This window comes from Diabrotica undecimpunctata, chromosome 2 (assembly GCF_040954645.1).
Source record: "Diabrotica undecimpunctata isolate CICGRU chromosome 2, icDiaUnde3, whole genome shotgun sequence".
NCBI lineage: Eukaryota > Metazoa > Arthropoda > Insecta > Coleoptera > Chrysomelidae > Diabrotica > Diabrotica undecimpunctata.
In genome coordinates, this window is record NC_092804.1 from 69,958,815 (window position 1) to 69,972,046 (window position 13,232).

At 32.5% G+C, this 13,232-nt stretch overlaps 2 protein-coding genes across 2 annotated transcripts; one reads left to right on the forward strand and one right to left on the reverse strand.

Moving 5' to 3' along the window:
* Positions 1-678: 678 nt before the first annotated feature.
* Positions 679-8,964, reverse strand: LOC140434663 (DNA polymerase epsilon subunit 4-like). Its single transcript, XM_072523083.1, has 2 exons — positions 8,500-8,964; positions 679-884 (listed from the first exon to the last, which is right to left on the reverse strand). Exons 1-2 carry the CDS (start codon positions 8,728-8,730, stop codon positions 744-746), a joined length of 372 nt encoding a protein of 123 aa, XP_072379184.1. The 5' UTR covers positions 8,731-8,964; the 3' UTR covers positions 679-743.
* Positions 8,965-9,095: 131 nt separating this feature from the next.
* Phf5a (PHD finger protein 5a) lies at positions 9,096-9,743 on the forward strand. The gene has a single exon (XM_072523084.1). It carries the CDS (start codon positions 9,229-9,231, stop codon positions 9,559-9,561), a length of 333 nt encoding a protein of 110 aa, XP_072379185.1. The 5' UTR covers positions 9,096-9,228; the 3' UTR covers positions 9,562-9,743.
* Positions 9,744-13,232: the final 3,489 nt, after the last annotated feature.

Genomic DNA, 13,232 nt, shown 5'->3' on the forward strand with positions numbered 1-13,232 from the left:
ACAATCATTTTTCTAGTCTCCGTGAGACCATATTTTGCGATACTACCTGGGCAAACCTAACAGGTGGCGTTCAAATCTCAATTTCATTTCTTTTTTTTTACATTCCCCCTTCTAGTTTAACACCCTTCATTTATGGGTGAAATAGATCTCTGAAATCAACTGCTGTCATACTATTCAGTGACGCGAAGGACATTACGATGGTAAGGTACATAACTTGCCCTCCAGATTATTAAGCTCTATTTACACAATGCTCATAATCTTTTTAACAAACTTTCAGGTCTACATACTTTGTTATGCTTATCCAAGAGATTGTTATTAAGTTAACCTATTTGTTGCTTCGTGCTTTAATCATCCATATAGAAACATTCTTAGGTCCAAAGTAATATGGAAGCATGTTCAATATAAAAATAAGAATCACTCAATATAGAGAATCATTGGATACCTCATAAATACAGGAAGGACAGATCAAAAACGAGATTGTGTACACAGTCGAGACATTTTTGTGAAGGGGATTAATATTAAATTTTCAAATTCCAGCTCGAAAATTGTTCTTGAAATTAAAAAAAATCAAAAAATTATTTCTGAGTTGGGGGTCAAAATGTTAAATAGTGTATTTTCAATTAGGCAATTGTGAGTAATTTCCAGAATTACTTAACATTCAGAAGTGTAATGAAAACATTGAACATTTTAAAATTTATTTATAAAAAAATATGGCCTAAAAATATTATACAATAGTATCCTAATTATTCTAGAGCTCCATCTAAAAAACATAAACTAGGATTATTTTCAATCACAATGTCAACATCTCTTTTCAATACAGTTTTACGTTTTCCATGACTTAATTGCTTGTTAGCTTCTTCTGCCAAAAATTCAATGAACATTTCCTAAAAATAAAACTCTTTATAGTACCCAATACATAACTCAATAAACAAAATAATTTAAGCAGAAACGGGGAGGATGAAACAAAATATATTTGTTACCGGAACAAAGTCTTAAAATAAGGGAATTATACATTTCAATTGTTAAAGTTCTGTGTTAAAAATGTCTGAATGTAAACATTAATAAATTGATTTTATTAATGTTTTTTTATTTTAAAATAAACTTATTTTAAAGTAAAACTGTAGCTTATTTCTAACAAAAATAGTAAATTGCATTAAGATGCCACAATAAAATAGCTTTAGAGCAAAACTCTGCTCAACAACTGATTTATTCAATATCTATTTGGGCGCGCTTGAATTTTTTCTTATTTTCTGCAGTTAATTAGATACTTTATAATTTTTATGCTCCGAATGTATATTCCATTGTAAGTTAGGAACAAGAACAAAGTATATTATAAATATTAAGAATTTGTAATTAGTTTACTTAATAAGTAAATTTAAATATTTGTAAAAAATCAAAATTATTAAATTACCGAATAAAAGTAGTGTTTGACATGTTATGTTGTGGGAAGGTCACCTTATGCCCATTAGAAAGAGATGCAATGCACTGCTAGCATATTTTTCTCTGTCACACTTGGGAACGAGTTTAGATTGTAGCGCGCAGTCTAAGTATTATATGTCTATGGTTGTGTTAGATTAAATTAAATCTTTAAAATCAAATTTTTAGATCTATTAAAAGTGGCAACAATTTCGAATGTACAAAAAATGTTACTATCTTGATTACTAAACTAATATGTATCAAACCGGGTTGTAAATAATAACAACAGTATAGGAAATACTACCGAATTTAATTACCACTTCAAAACGTAATGCAAAATAACAATATATATTTATTAAACCCTCGTCGCGTCTGTCTTCCTGAGTTTTTCCCCAGCTGATTGTGACGTAATCGCACTGCATGGTTGCCAATACAACACATAAACAGTATTACGTATTTTTACACAATTTAATGGTGAAAATCACTGATATTTATTATTTTTTAATTGCGCTTGTTATGATTAAGAAATTTACATATTTTTGTTTGCTTTTCATCTAATTTTTTTTGGTTATTCTATTACTTTTTTTATTTTTTTTCACTCTCCTTCTTTAATATATCAACTACAAGTTCAATACCTGGGATAGCAAGCTTCATAATGGGCTTCATTATGATACAGATTTTTATTATGATACAGATTCTTAACCAATAGAATCGCAAGATGACATTCTCTATCGAAGGTTGCACAGATGCAATGAGCACTAGCAAGTCAAATCCATACGCTTTGACAGTTCACTCTATTTAAACAAACTAAAAAATTTCAAGAATAAATCCTTTTACTCAAAAAAAGTTACTGCCAGAGAAATCGCAAAAAACTTATGGAAAGGCATTTTTGAATTTTTTTTTTGTGGAGAATCGACAATAAGGTAAACAGTTTTTCTGAAATGTTTTACTTGTTTACTTTAACGAGATGTTTGAAAACTGTAAGTCATCTACCTTATGGACCCATTGCTCAATATTAAAATCTATGTTGTCCATTGGACATAACGTGGATATAAGTAATATATAATAATAGTCTCCCGTTTTATACCGCTGTCGCGGCTTTGGGAGTATAGCAGGGTAGTCTGCTATATCTAGGGCCTACGGTATACAAGGAAGGTAACATGGCCAGTGCTACGCTTCAACCGTCTATTATTACCCCTGGTTTTACCCAAGGTACTCATTTTTATTCAGGCTGAGTCGACCTGGGGCCTATAGACATTTTTAGAATGTCTAGATGTTCTTGCCGGCGGTGGGATTCGAACCCCGGACCACCGGCTTGCGAGGCAAGTATCCTACCGCTTGCGCTACGCAGGCCCTATAATATAAGATATAAGTAAATATTATAAACTAGATTCCTTATTATTGAAGAAAGCATCTGAGGGTTATAAAGCAAAAAAGGCAAAGATATTCTCCATGAATGAAATCAAGCAACTTACTGCAGAAGCCCCAGATCCATAATATTGAACAAAAGTGGCATGAATTTTTGGAATCGGGGGCATGCGGAAGAGACAAATTACACAAATTTGAAAAAAAATGGTGGCTATGAGTTTGACTTAACTCCTTTAGTAACGATAAGAGATACAAAAATGAACACAACACGAAAATTTAAAATTATAGAGAAATATTATGAAATTTGCAAAAAATACATAAATCTTCTGCCACAAAATTGTAAAACACAAAAATTTTTCACAAATTCTCAGAATGGGAATAGAACAGTTCAAAATATTGGAATCAATAAATTTGGTAATCTGGGAAAATAAATAGCCAAATTTTTAAATCTATCTAATCCAACATCATATAAGGTAAATGTACCGGTAATTGACACAGTATCGGTAGTTGACACATATGACTTTACTTTCTAAAAATAAGAAAATCCTTTTGTGTAAACCTATTCAAAATAAATGAGTGATATATTATGCCATCTATGATTCAGTGGCAAAGTTATTAGTTTCAGGTTTTAAATTTCACAATATGGCAGCCATCGTTTTCAGATGTGTACATGCTGATCTGTGTTTTTACTGAATTTCTTGTTAAAAGTGATAAGAAGGTAAGCTTTAAAAATATTTCTTTTTCTTTATTTACGTATTACTTTTTACTGAACTAATAGATGTGTGCAGGCTAAAAATATCTAAATCATAGCGCATTTAATACTGTAGCTTAATTACTCGTGTGTAAACAACTTTATTTTTTAGTGTCAATTACTGGTACAGCTATTTTGTAAATGTACCGGTAGTTGACATTTGTGTCAACTACTGGGACAAGGGCGCTTTACTTCGTATCATGGATATAATTCTGTTTATGGAAAAATACTTTTGAAATCTTTCAAATGACCGCCACTAGTAGTTGACACGTGTCAACTAATGCATCAAATGCGTGTCAATTATTGGTTCCTTTCTAGGTTTTATCATACCGCCAATCAAGGGTCAGATGTTGTCTTACTCTGAAGAACAAATGGAAAAACGCTATAGCAGCTGTATTGGCCGGCGAGGTCGTTGCAAGGGCAGCAAAGAAGTTTAAAGTTCCTAGTGCCACTCTGACATATAAGGTTAAAGGAATTACGCCACGACGTCGAAGAATGGGGCCGGATCCAATTTTAACACATGATGAAGAAAAAATTGTATTCCAATGGATATTTTCGATGGCTAAAGCCGGATTTCCTGTTGGAAAAGATACTTTGCTGGACAGTGTTCAACATCTAATCACACAGTTAAAACGTAAAAATCCATTCACAAACAATAGGCCCTGAAGGAGATGGTATGAAAGCTTTCTAAAATGACATAAAGAAGTAGCGAAGCAAACAGCTCAAAATCTTACTGTAAGCAGATCTTCATTAACAAAAAAAAATATCTAAACATGGTTTAAAGAAGTACATGAATACTTAGATAAAAATGAACATGGGTCCATTCTAGAGAATCCTTCCAGAATTTTTAATAGTGATGAATCTGCATTTTTCTTAAACCCGAAAGGAGGGAAAGTCCTAGACAAAACTCTGTACCAGCAAGTTAACAGTGACGAGAGGGAATGCCTGACCGTCTTGGTTACCGGTAACGCAGCTGGTCAGGTACCACCGCCTATGGTAGTGTTTAGGTACGACAGGATTCCAAAGGAAATTGCTATGAGTATTCTCCAGAACTGTGGAATAGGAAAATCGGATTCTGGGTGGATGTCTGGTGAAACTTTTTTTGAGTTTATAGCAAATATTTTTCATCCCTGGCTAGTGGACAACATCAAGTTACCTGCTATATTTTTTATTGATGGACATGCTTCACATCTCACGTTGCATACTAGTAGGTTTTGTGCAGATAACGGCATAATTCTTATGGCCCTTTTTCCAAACGCAACCAATTTTATACAGCCCATGGACGATGCCATTTTTCGCACTCTTAAAGAGGGATGGAAAACTAAAGTACAGCAATGGCGAATTGACAACAAATTTTAAAAAAAGTCAATTTTTGTCCTTTACTAAATATGTTGATACAAGAAAGACTAACCTTTTTCCATACTCCAAAACGTATTTAAAAAATGTGGGTTAGTACCTTGAAATCCTCAAGAGATTACCATACCAGGTGAGATAAAATCAAAGAATGATGACAGTTCAAGTCAAGCTTCAAAAAATATTTAAGAGCTAGCGCTGGGATTGAAATGTTTGGAAAAATATATATATATATATATATATATATGTGGCTAAACACCCCTTTAGGGGTTACGCCGCTTACGCTCTCTAGATCTATGTTTTGAGGTAGATCAGTCCTCATGTTCCTTATTTAATTTTCTCGGTTATTTTTCTCCATTGTGTCCTATCTCTGGTTTTTCCTTTCCACTGTCGTATGCCCGCCTTGTTGAGATCATTTACAACTTCTTGTAACCATGTAGATCTTGGTCTTCCACGTCTTCTTTTGCCAGCTGGTGTCCATTCCAATATTGAGAATATCGTCGTAGTTGATCCTGATCTCCATACGTGTCCTAGCCATTTTGCTCTTTGTTGTTTTATTTTACACACTATATCTTCCTTAATTTCTTCCAGTAGCTCAAGGTTCGTTCTTTGTCTAAATTCATTTTCATTTATTTTTATTGGTCCCAGTATTGCTCTTAGTATTTTTCTTTCTTGTATTCTAAGGTTTTCCTCTTGTTTTTTTGTCATGCTGAGGGTTTCGGCTGCATACATCATCGTCGGTCGAATTATTGTTTTGTATACCTTCATTTTCGATTTCTTACTCAATAGTTTATTTTTTAGTAATTTCTTATTTGCATGGAAGGTCTTATTTGCTGTAATAATCCTTTCTTTGATTTCTGTTTCTCTTTCTCCATTGTTTGTTATTAATATTCCCAAGTACTTAAATTTTTCGACTTCTTCAAAAATGTATTCGCCTAGTCTAACCTTTTTGTTTTCGAAGTTTTTATCAAATCTCATTATTTTTGTTTTTTCTTGGTTTATTTTTAATCCCATTACTTTTCCTTCTGTTACCATTTCATTTAACATTTTTTCCATTGTTTTTCTATTTTTTGTTATTAGCACAATATCGTCAGCGTATGCTATTATTTGTCCTTCTCTAGTTCTAAGGGTACCTTTGTTTATTTTCCTGACGGTGTATTCCAGGGCAAGATTAAACAGGGTTGCTGATAACGAATCTCCTTGTCTAACCCCTTTATTTATGACAAATTCTTCTGTGTCTCCTACTTGAGTTTTTATACTCACTACAGTTCTACTCATTGTCATTTTTATTAATCGTCTTAATTTGTTTTGTATTCCCATTTCTTTCAGAGCTACCATTAATTTTGATCTTTTTATTGTATCAAATGCTTGCTGAAAATCTATAAAAAGCAGTTCAATTTCTATTTTATATCCATGAGCTTTTTCCATAATTTGTTTAACTGTATGTATGGCATCTGTTGTAGACTTTCCCTTAATAAATCCGCATTGATAGTGTCCTATGATATTCGTCATAGCGTTGGTCAGTCTTCGATGTATTAAGGTCGACATAATTTTTTGGAAAAATATAATCAACCTGAAAACTTTTACAGTTTAGAAAGATTGAAGAACGGAATAGAGATAAAAAAGATGTGTCACTTTGTTGTCTTTATAGAACAATTGCCTATGATTATCAGGCAAAATGTGCTACATTACAAAACAAGAAAACAAAAGAGGAGAGAGAAGAAACTAAACAAGATAATGACTGTAAGAGTAAAAGAAAATAATAAACAGAAAAACAGCTAGAAGAAATCCCCAACAATTCTGCAGATGAAATATATGATGTGACCACCACATTAGATGTCATACCACACATATTAAAAAAAATTACAGACGCAAGCGCTAATCTCTTCAACTTCACATGATAGCATTCCAAATACATGTGATTCAGTCAGTGCTTTACTTTCAAGGTCCCTCGAGTTCACGTGACATTGATCCACCTAGTACTTCAGAAATTGAGAACCCGTCAGTAACAATGTAAGCCCCTTCACCAAATGTCTCAAATATTATAGTACTTTCTCCTTTTAAAAGAGTTCTCTATTGGCTTGAGCCAAAACTACCAGAAGGAAAAAAACAGAAGAGAGAAAAAATACCATCAGTGGCCTAAAGTGGCTAAAGTAGAACATGAAGAGAACAAGCAAAAAAGATCCAGAGAAAGGCTGGCTAAAAAGGAAGAATGTGAACTAATAAAAAGAAACAAAATAGAACAAAAGAAAAGCACAAAAAGAAAAACAAAAAGAACATATGATATTTCCTCTGATTCAGAGTCTGATGAGGAATGGGTTGAATCAGGTGACAGCATGGACGATATTAGTGATATGTTTTAATTTGAGAAACGCAGTGGATAATTCTGAAAAAACCAAAGGTACTTATAAAGAAGGCGACTATGTATTAGTTGAGTTTCCAGGAGAGAAAAGAGTTCATAAATTCGTCTGTGTTATTCAGGAAGTTGTTTTAAAAACTGAAGCTGAAGTAGTAGCGATGATTTGCTGTAATATGGAAAAAACTTGCTTCAAACTAAATTCAGATGATGTAAATGTCATTGATTTTAAACAAATAAGAGAAAAGCTTGATTTCCCAAATATGACAGCAGCAGGTGATCAACTAAAATATGAAGTTAGCAACCATTAGATGTTAGTGGATAAAAATGTTTCAGTGTCAACTACTAGATCATTATTGTGACAGGCACTGGTGACAACTTTTTTAGTGTCATCAGGGACATTTGCAGCCCCAAAATTTTGTTTACTTTTCTGAATAATTTTGATGTTTTCATTAACCTAATTATAAACCCATTATTTTAAAAGCATCGTTATTATATCCAAAATTTGTATTTTTTATCCTTTAGGTGTCAAATACTGGTACATTTACCTTATTGGACATTGCCTTTTCACAGTTTTACTACAATATTAGTAGATTCTGGTAGTGATATAACAACATTAAAACATCAGGGTAGATGAAAATGCACATCAGTGGAGAAAAGTTATCTTGAGGAATCAGTTCAAAACAAAATCAAAATATGTAACTGGCTCTGCATCTTATGTCATATTCCTCATACTCACATCATAATGACCATCATTAAGTGCTACATTTCTTGATTTTTGGGCACTTTTACTAGTTATCACTAAAGAAAACATTAAAATTTGAGCTATTCTTGAGCTCTTTTTGGCAAATTCCACACAAAATTAGGCATTTTTGAGGATTACCCACTTAGTAAATAATTACCTTATAAAGTACAGAAATTAGAAGAAAGAATTTCATAGAGCTTCAAAACCTGTGAAAATTTTGGTATGTACTGCTGTAGATACAATGTTTACAAGTACTTGTAGATAACCATTTGTCAAAATTAGGAATAACAAAATAAATACAAATAAAGAAAAAACATTGTGAAATAGGATTTCTGAGATACTACAGGAATGGGGACTAATAAAGATCGAAAGCACACTATATTTAGATGTAATGTGGGAAGTCAAATATTGTTGACGAATACATGCGTCTATATTCGTTGGTTGGAGGAAGTACCTCAAGACACAAGCTTCAAAAGCTTTTTTTATAATCTTAAAATGTATACTACTTACTGTTGCTTTTGTAATTAGAAATAATGAGTCTTGAGATATAATTGTGCAATCAGGATCTAGTTTCATCATATTTTTTATTCTAGCTAAAGGTAAACGCAGAAGACGATTTCTTTGACCAGATTTTTTTAAGTCTGTGTCCTCTTTATTTTCACCAACTTCGGTACCATTTTCTTCAACATCAACGTCCAAGTCATGAGGTTCTGAATTCTGCTCATTATCTTCGATGTCCATGATTTTCTTAGTAAGTTATTATTCAAATTTAACAAAATAAGTAAAGTAACATCATATTCTTCGGTAACACAACACACTATTCATTTCCATTTCTCCGCCAAAATTATTGACGTTTTCTTTTCAAGCAAAATCTTTAGATTCGTATTGGACTGATATTATCCGGCTATCTTCCTCACTTTGTTAATTAATTTTGCTCACTAATTATACCATTATTTTGAAAACCTAGCAATACTACATTTTATTGTAGTCCCCTTAGTATCCAAAATTGTATTTTTAAAAATGTAACTTCTATATCAGAAATTTAGGAGCATATTAAATTTAAACATATATCAATAGAAAAGAAGAGTAATCTGTCAACTGTCATTTCCATAACCTGTAAGTTGGACAAACAAATCTGTTCTGGTTCTGTACTTCTGTACATGTTAATGTTCAAAAGTTGTTTAATATCCGCTTTATATTTTCACCTTTTATAATTGTAGTGTATGCTACAACTATAAAATGGCCAAACATCATCCAGATTTAATTTTCTGTCGAAAACAACCAGGAGTAGCCATCGGAAGACTTTGTGAAAAAGATGATGGTAAATGTGTTATTTGTGATTCCTATGTTAGACCCTGCACCCTAGTAAGAATTTGTGATGAATGCAATTATGGTTCATATCAAGGACGATGCGTAATTTGTGGAGGACCAGGAGTGTCTGATGCCTATTATTGTAGAGAATGCACAATGCAAGAAAAGGATCGAGATGGTTGTCCCAAAATCGTAAACTTGGGTAGTTCAAAGACTGATCTTTTCTACGAGAGGAAGAAGTATGGTTTTAAGAAGCGTTAAATATGTTTTAATTGATATACTTAATGATAAAATAGCTGTACATAATTAGGAGATGTCTCTGATTAATACATTTTAATGAATTTTGTTTGTATGACAATGACTATGTTTATTAATTTTCTAAAATAAAATTTAACTTGCAATGTGAGAAGAATAAATAAAAATTAATATCTTCTGTTTTATAATCTAAAATTTTGACTCTCAAAATAAAGTTCCAGGCGAAAAGTTATTTAAATTTTTTTAAACAAATTGTAACAATCAATTTTTCGGCCCGGGCAATTTCTTTAGGTTTTTTGAATGATAAATAATTTAAAACTGAAAAAAATGCAAAATGACTATTTTCAAGGCTCACAAACAGAAGTAAACAATAGTATTTTTAATATAATCAAGTGTCTAAATTCAGGTTGAAGCCTTCTTCTATCGTTCCTGATGAAAATTCTGGACCTATTTTATTTTAAAACTGCAAAATTCAAACCAGCAAAAATTTGGGCCATAGATCTTATTTCTCTCTTTTATAGGTACAAGCTGCATAAGCTCCTGTCATAAACGCTTCATTAACGATTAAAAACAATGTTTTAAAATGAAATTATCGCGAAATAATATAACAAGGATTGAACTTAGTTGGTGAATTAAAAAATTATATTATTACTTATGTTTTTAAGCATTAAAAATTGTAATTTCTCGTTTTTTTCAGTTTTAAATTGTTTATAACTCAAAAACGATCAAGTTTACAGAAAAATTACAAGCAACCTATTTTGTTCAGTATGATCCAACAAAATCATGAAAAATTTGTTCGGATCAAAAAAATTTATTGTTACAATTTGTTTAAAAAAATTTGGACAACTTTTCGCCTGGGTGGCCTCTTGAACCTTATTTTAGTGTATCTCATTAAAGTGATTATGCCAGAAAATCTCATGGTTGACAAAATAATTAATTCTTTTAAAGAAAACAAGTAGTCATAATTTGTTCCCTTTTGGTAGAGTACATGTCAGCTAAGAACAGGTAGTGCAGATATTCATTTTGAAATTTATCTAAAAGGAACATTGTTTACACCAATGGTGATACTACACTTTATCAACATATCACCCATCAAGTTGTATCAGCAGTATTAGGAAATACTGAAGATCTGCAACTGGTTATTCCTCGCTGCCAATTACTATAACCAAAAGAATCTGATTCTAGCTCGGCATTGGATCTTTCTTTTAAATTATATTTGCTGTGGCATGGATTTAAAGATTATCTTGATTTTAAAAAGCTGGTTCATATCTAGCTCAAAAAACTGATCTATAAAAGGGACTGGTTAAAGTAACCTACATCCTTTCTATTAAGTCTAAGATGAATATACCTGATTAGACAGATGAATTTTTAATAGAAAAAAGAAATTTGGCGGCATTAACAAAAGGGCATGCATCATATCTTCTCTGTTACTGATTGGGTTTTGACATTTAAAGTGTCATGCAACCACATACGCTATTGTGGCAACGTCCAATGATAGACAAGCGATCCCTCAAATTAAAGGATTTTGGATGGCGAATTACGTGGTGATGTCCGTTTTAAGAAAATTTTATGTATACTTAAGACCGCTTTGGTATTGTATCATATCATCTCTGAGCAGCAGCACGCAGTACATGAATTGCAATGTGTTTGACATGCCAAACGGTAAATACATTGAATCTTGCCTGTTCAAAATTAACAATCATGCTGCTCGAAGCCCACGTCTAACTGTGGATGTAGCACAGCAGACACATGTCTATCAGTGGACGTTGCACAACAGCATACGTGGTTGAATGACACCTCAAACTTTAAAACAGGAACAATAATAGCGGAGATACGATGCAATGCCCTTTTGGTAATGCCGCCATGTTAGTTTTTTCTATTAAAAATTCATCTACGTCCAATCCCCTTTCATTTGACTCCTCGTACGTAATAATAGCGGAGATATAATGCAATGCGCATTTGGCATGCTGCAATTGACGTGACACACAGTTCATTCAACCCAATTTTTCATCCTCTTTTCAACGATACATCATACGTCATCCTACGTTAAGGTCTTTTACATTTACGACCGGGGGTTGCGTTTTAGAGGATGTGGCAGAAGGAAGTTTGTATATCTACTAAAGAATGATCAAATGTTATATTTGGTCAATGTTGTTACATGGCACCGAGTCCTGGACTCCGAAGGCTGATAAGATCAATCGCCTAGAGGCATTTGAGATGTGGTTGTATAGAAGAATGCTCCGAATACCCTGGACAACGATGCAGGCTAACTAAGCTGTGTTAAACAGAGCAAATGCCATTTGTGAGTTATTAAAAACTATTAAAATATGAAAAATTTCAAACCTACAGCATATTCTGAGAAGAGACTGGTACAGAATCCTTCTGCTTACCTATCATGAAAGGTAAAATCAATAGTCGTAGAGGAAGTGGAAGTAGATGTCATGACTTAAGAACATTCGCGATTGGTGAGGAACACGCAGTGCCGAACAACTATTACGATTAGTTGAAGACAGTGAACTCTCAAATCTAATTACCCACTTTAGGGGGAACTAATATGGCAACGAAAGAAGAAGAATATGTAGATGTGCGTTTATTGGACTTTTTTAAATGACTAATATTTTGGCTTTGGATATGTTTGATTGGCAGCCGAGCATTTCCGTATAACGGGGACTATGCTATTTAATATGTTTAGTAGCATTGTTACGATGTTTACTATTAGGGCGGTATAGGCGGTATACCTGACGTTGTTTATTGTAGTTCCTTTGATGATCATTATACCTTGGGCCTCGTCAAATTCTTCTTAAAATACAGTTGCAGAGTATAAATTAAACAGCAGTGGACAAGGACACAGCTTGTCTCACTCCTCATATAATCTTTATATCTTCCGATGATATTTGGATTGTTACCATTTGGTACCAGTAGAGTTATGTGATAACGCGTAAGTCTTCTTCGTCAATCTCTCAGAATTTCGATCATCTTTATGGTTATGGTTAATGCAATCAAAATACTTTTGATGGTCTATAAAACATGCATATACATCTAAATTCATGTCTCTCATATTTTATTATAGTTACTCATACATATTTATATAAGTAACAATTTCATTTTCGTTTACTGTAAATTTTGATTAGGGAGTAATATGGGAGGAGAGTCTGTTTGATAAACATACTTGAGGAAATTTAGTTCAATGTATGTCAATATATTTGCAATTCTTCATGAAAATAGTAGATTTGTTTTTGAATTAACATTTAACAAAGGTTTTATAAGCTAAGGGATATAAGATTTTAGTGATACATATTTTGGGCGTAGAATAGATTAACTAATTTTTCTTAAAGGTCCCCTAGCTGCCAATTGAGGCTTGCAACAGTAGTTGTATAAGGTCCTAATATTATACTGAGTACGTTGTTATAAATGTTTTTAAGTTTGACCATATAATGAAGAATAGGTAACACAACCATAATCTAATTTGGCTTCTATACAAAAATAATAGTACCTATGTCTCCATCGGCACCCCAATGGTAATTTGCAAGATATTTAAGAAGACTATTTTGACATGCTATTTCTATTTAATTTGAGATTTCCAACTTAATGTTTTGTCAAATATTAATCCTAAACATGTAATTCTTTATTTCTACAAACAAACAAAATCTATTTTCTACATTTTCTTCTGATATCGT

Coding starts and splice junctions, on each gene's coding strand:
- LOC140434663 (XM_072523083.1), bottom strand. CDS start 8,730: ATGGACATCGAAGATAATGAGCAGAATTCAGAACCTCATGACTTGGAC. Junction 885..8,499: donor TTCTAATTACAAAAGCAACA/GTAAGTAGTATA, acceptor TTTTATTTTTAG/GAAATGTTCATTGAATTTTT.
- Phf5a (XM_072523084.1), top strand. CDS start 9,229: ATGGCCAAACATCATCCAGATTTAATTTTCTGTCGAAAACAACCAGGA.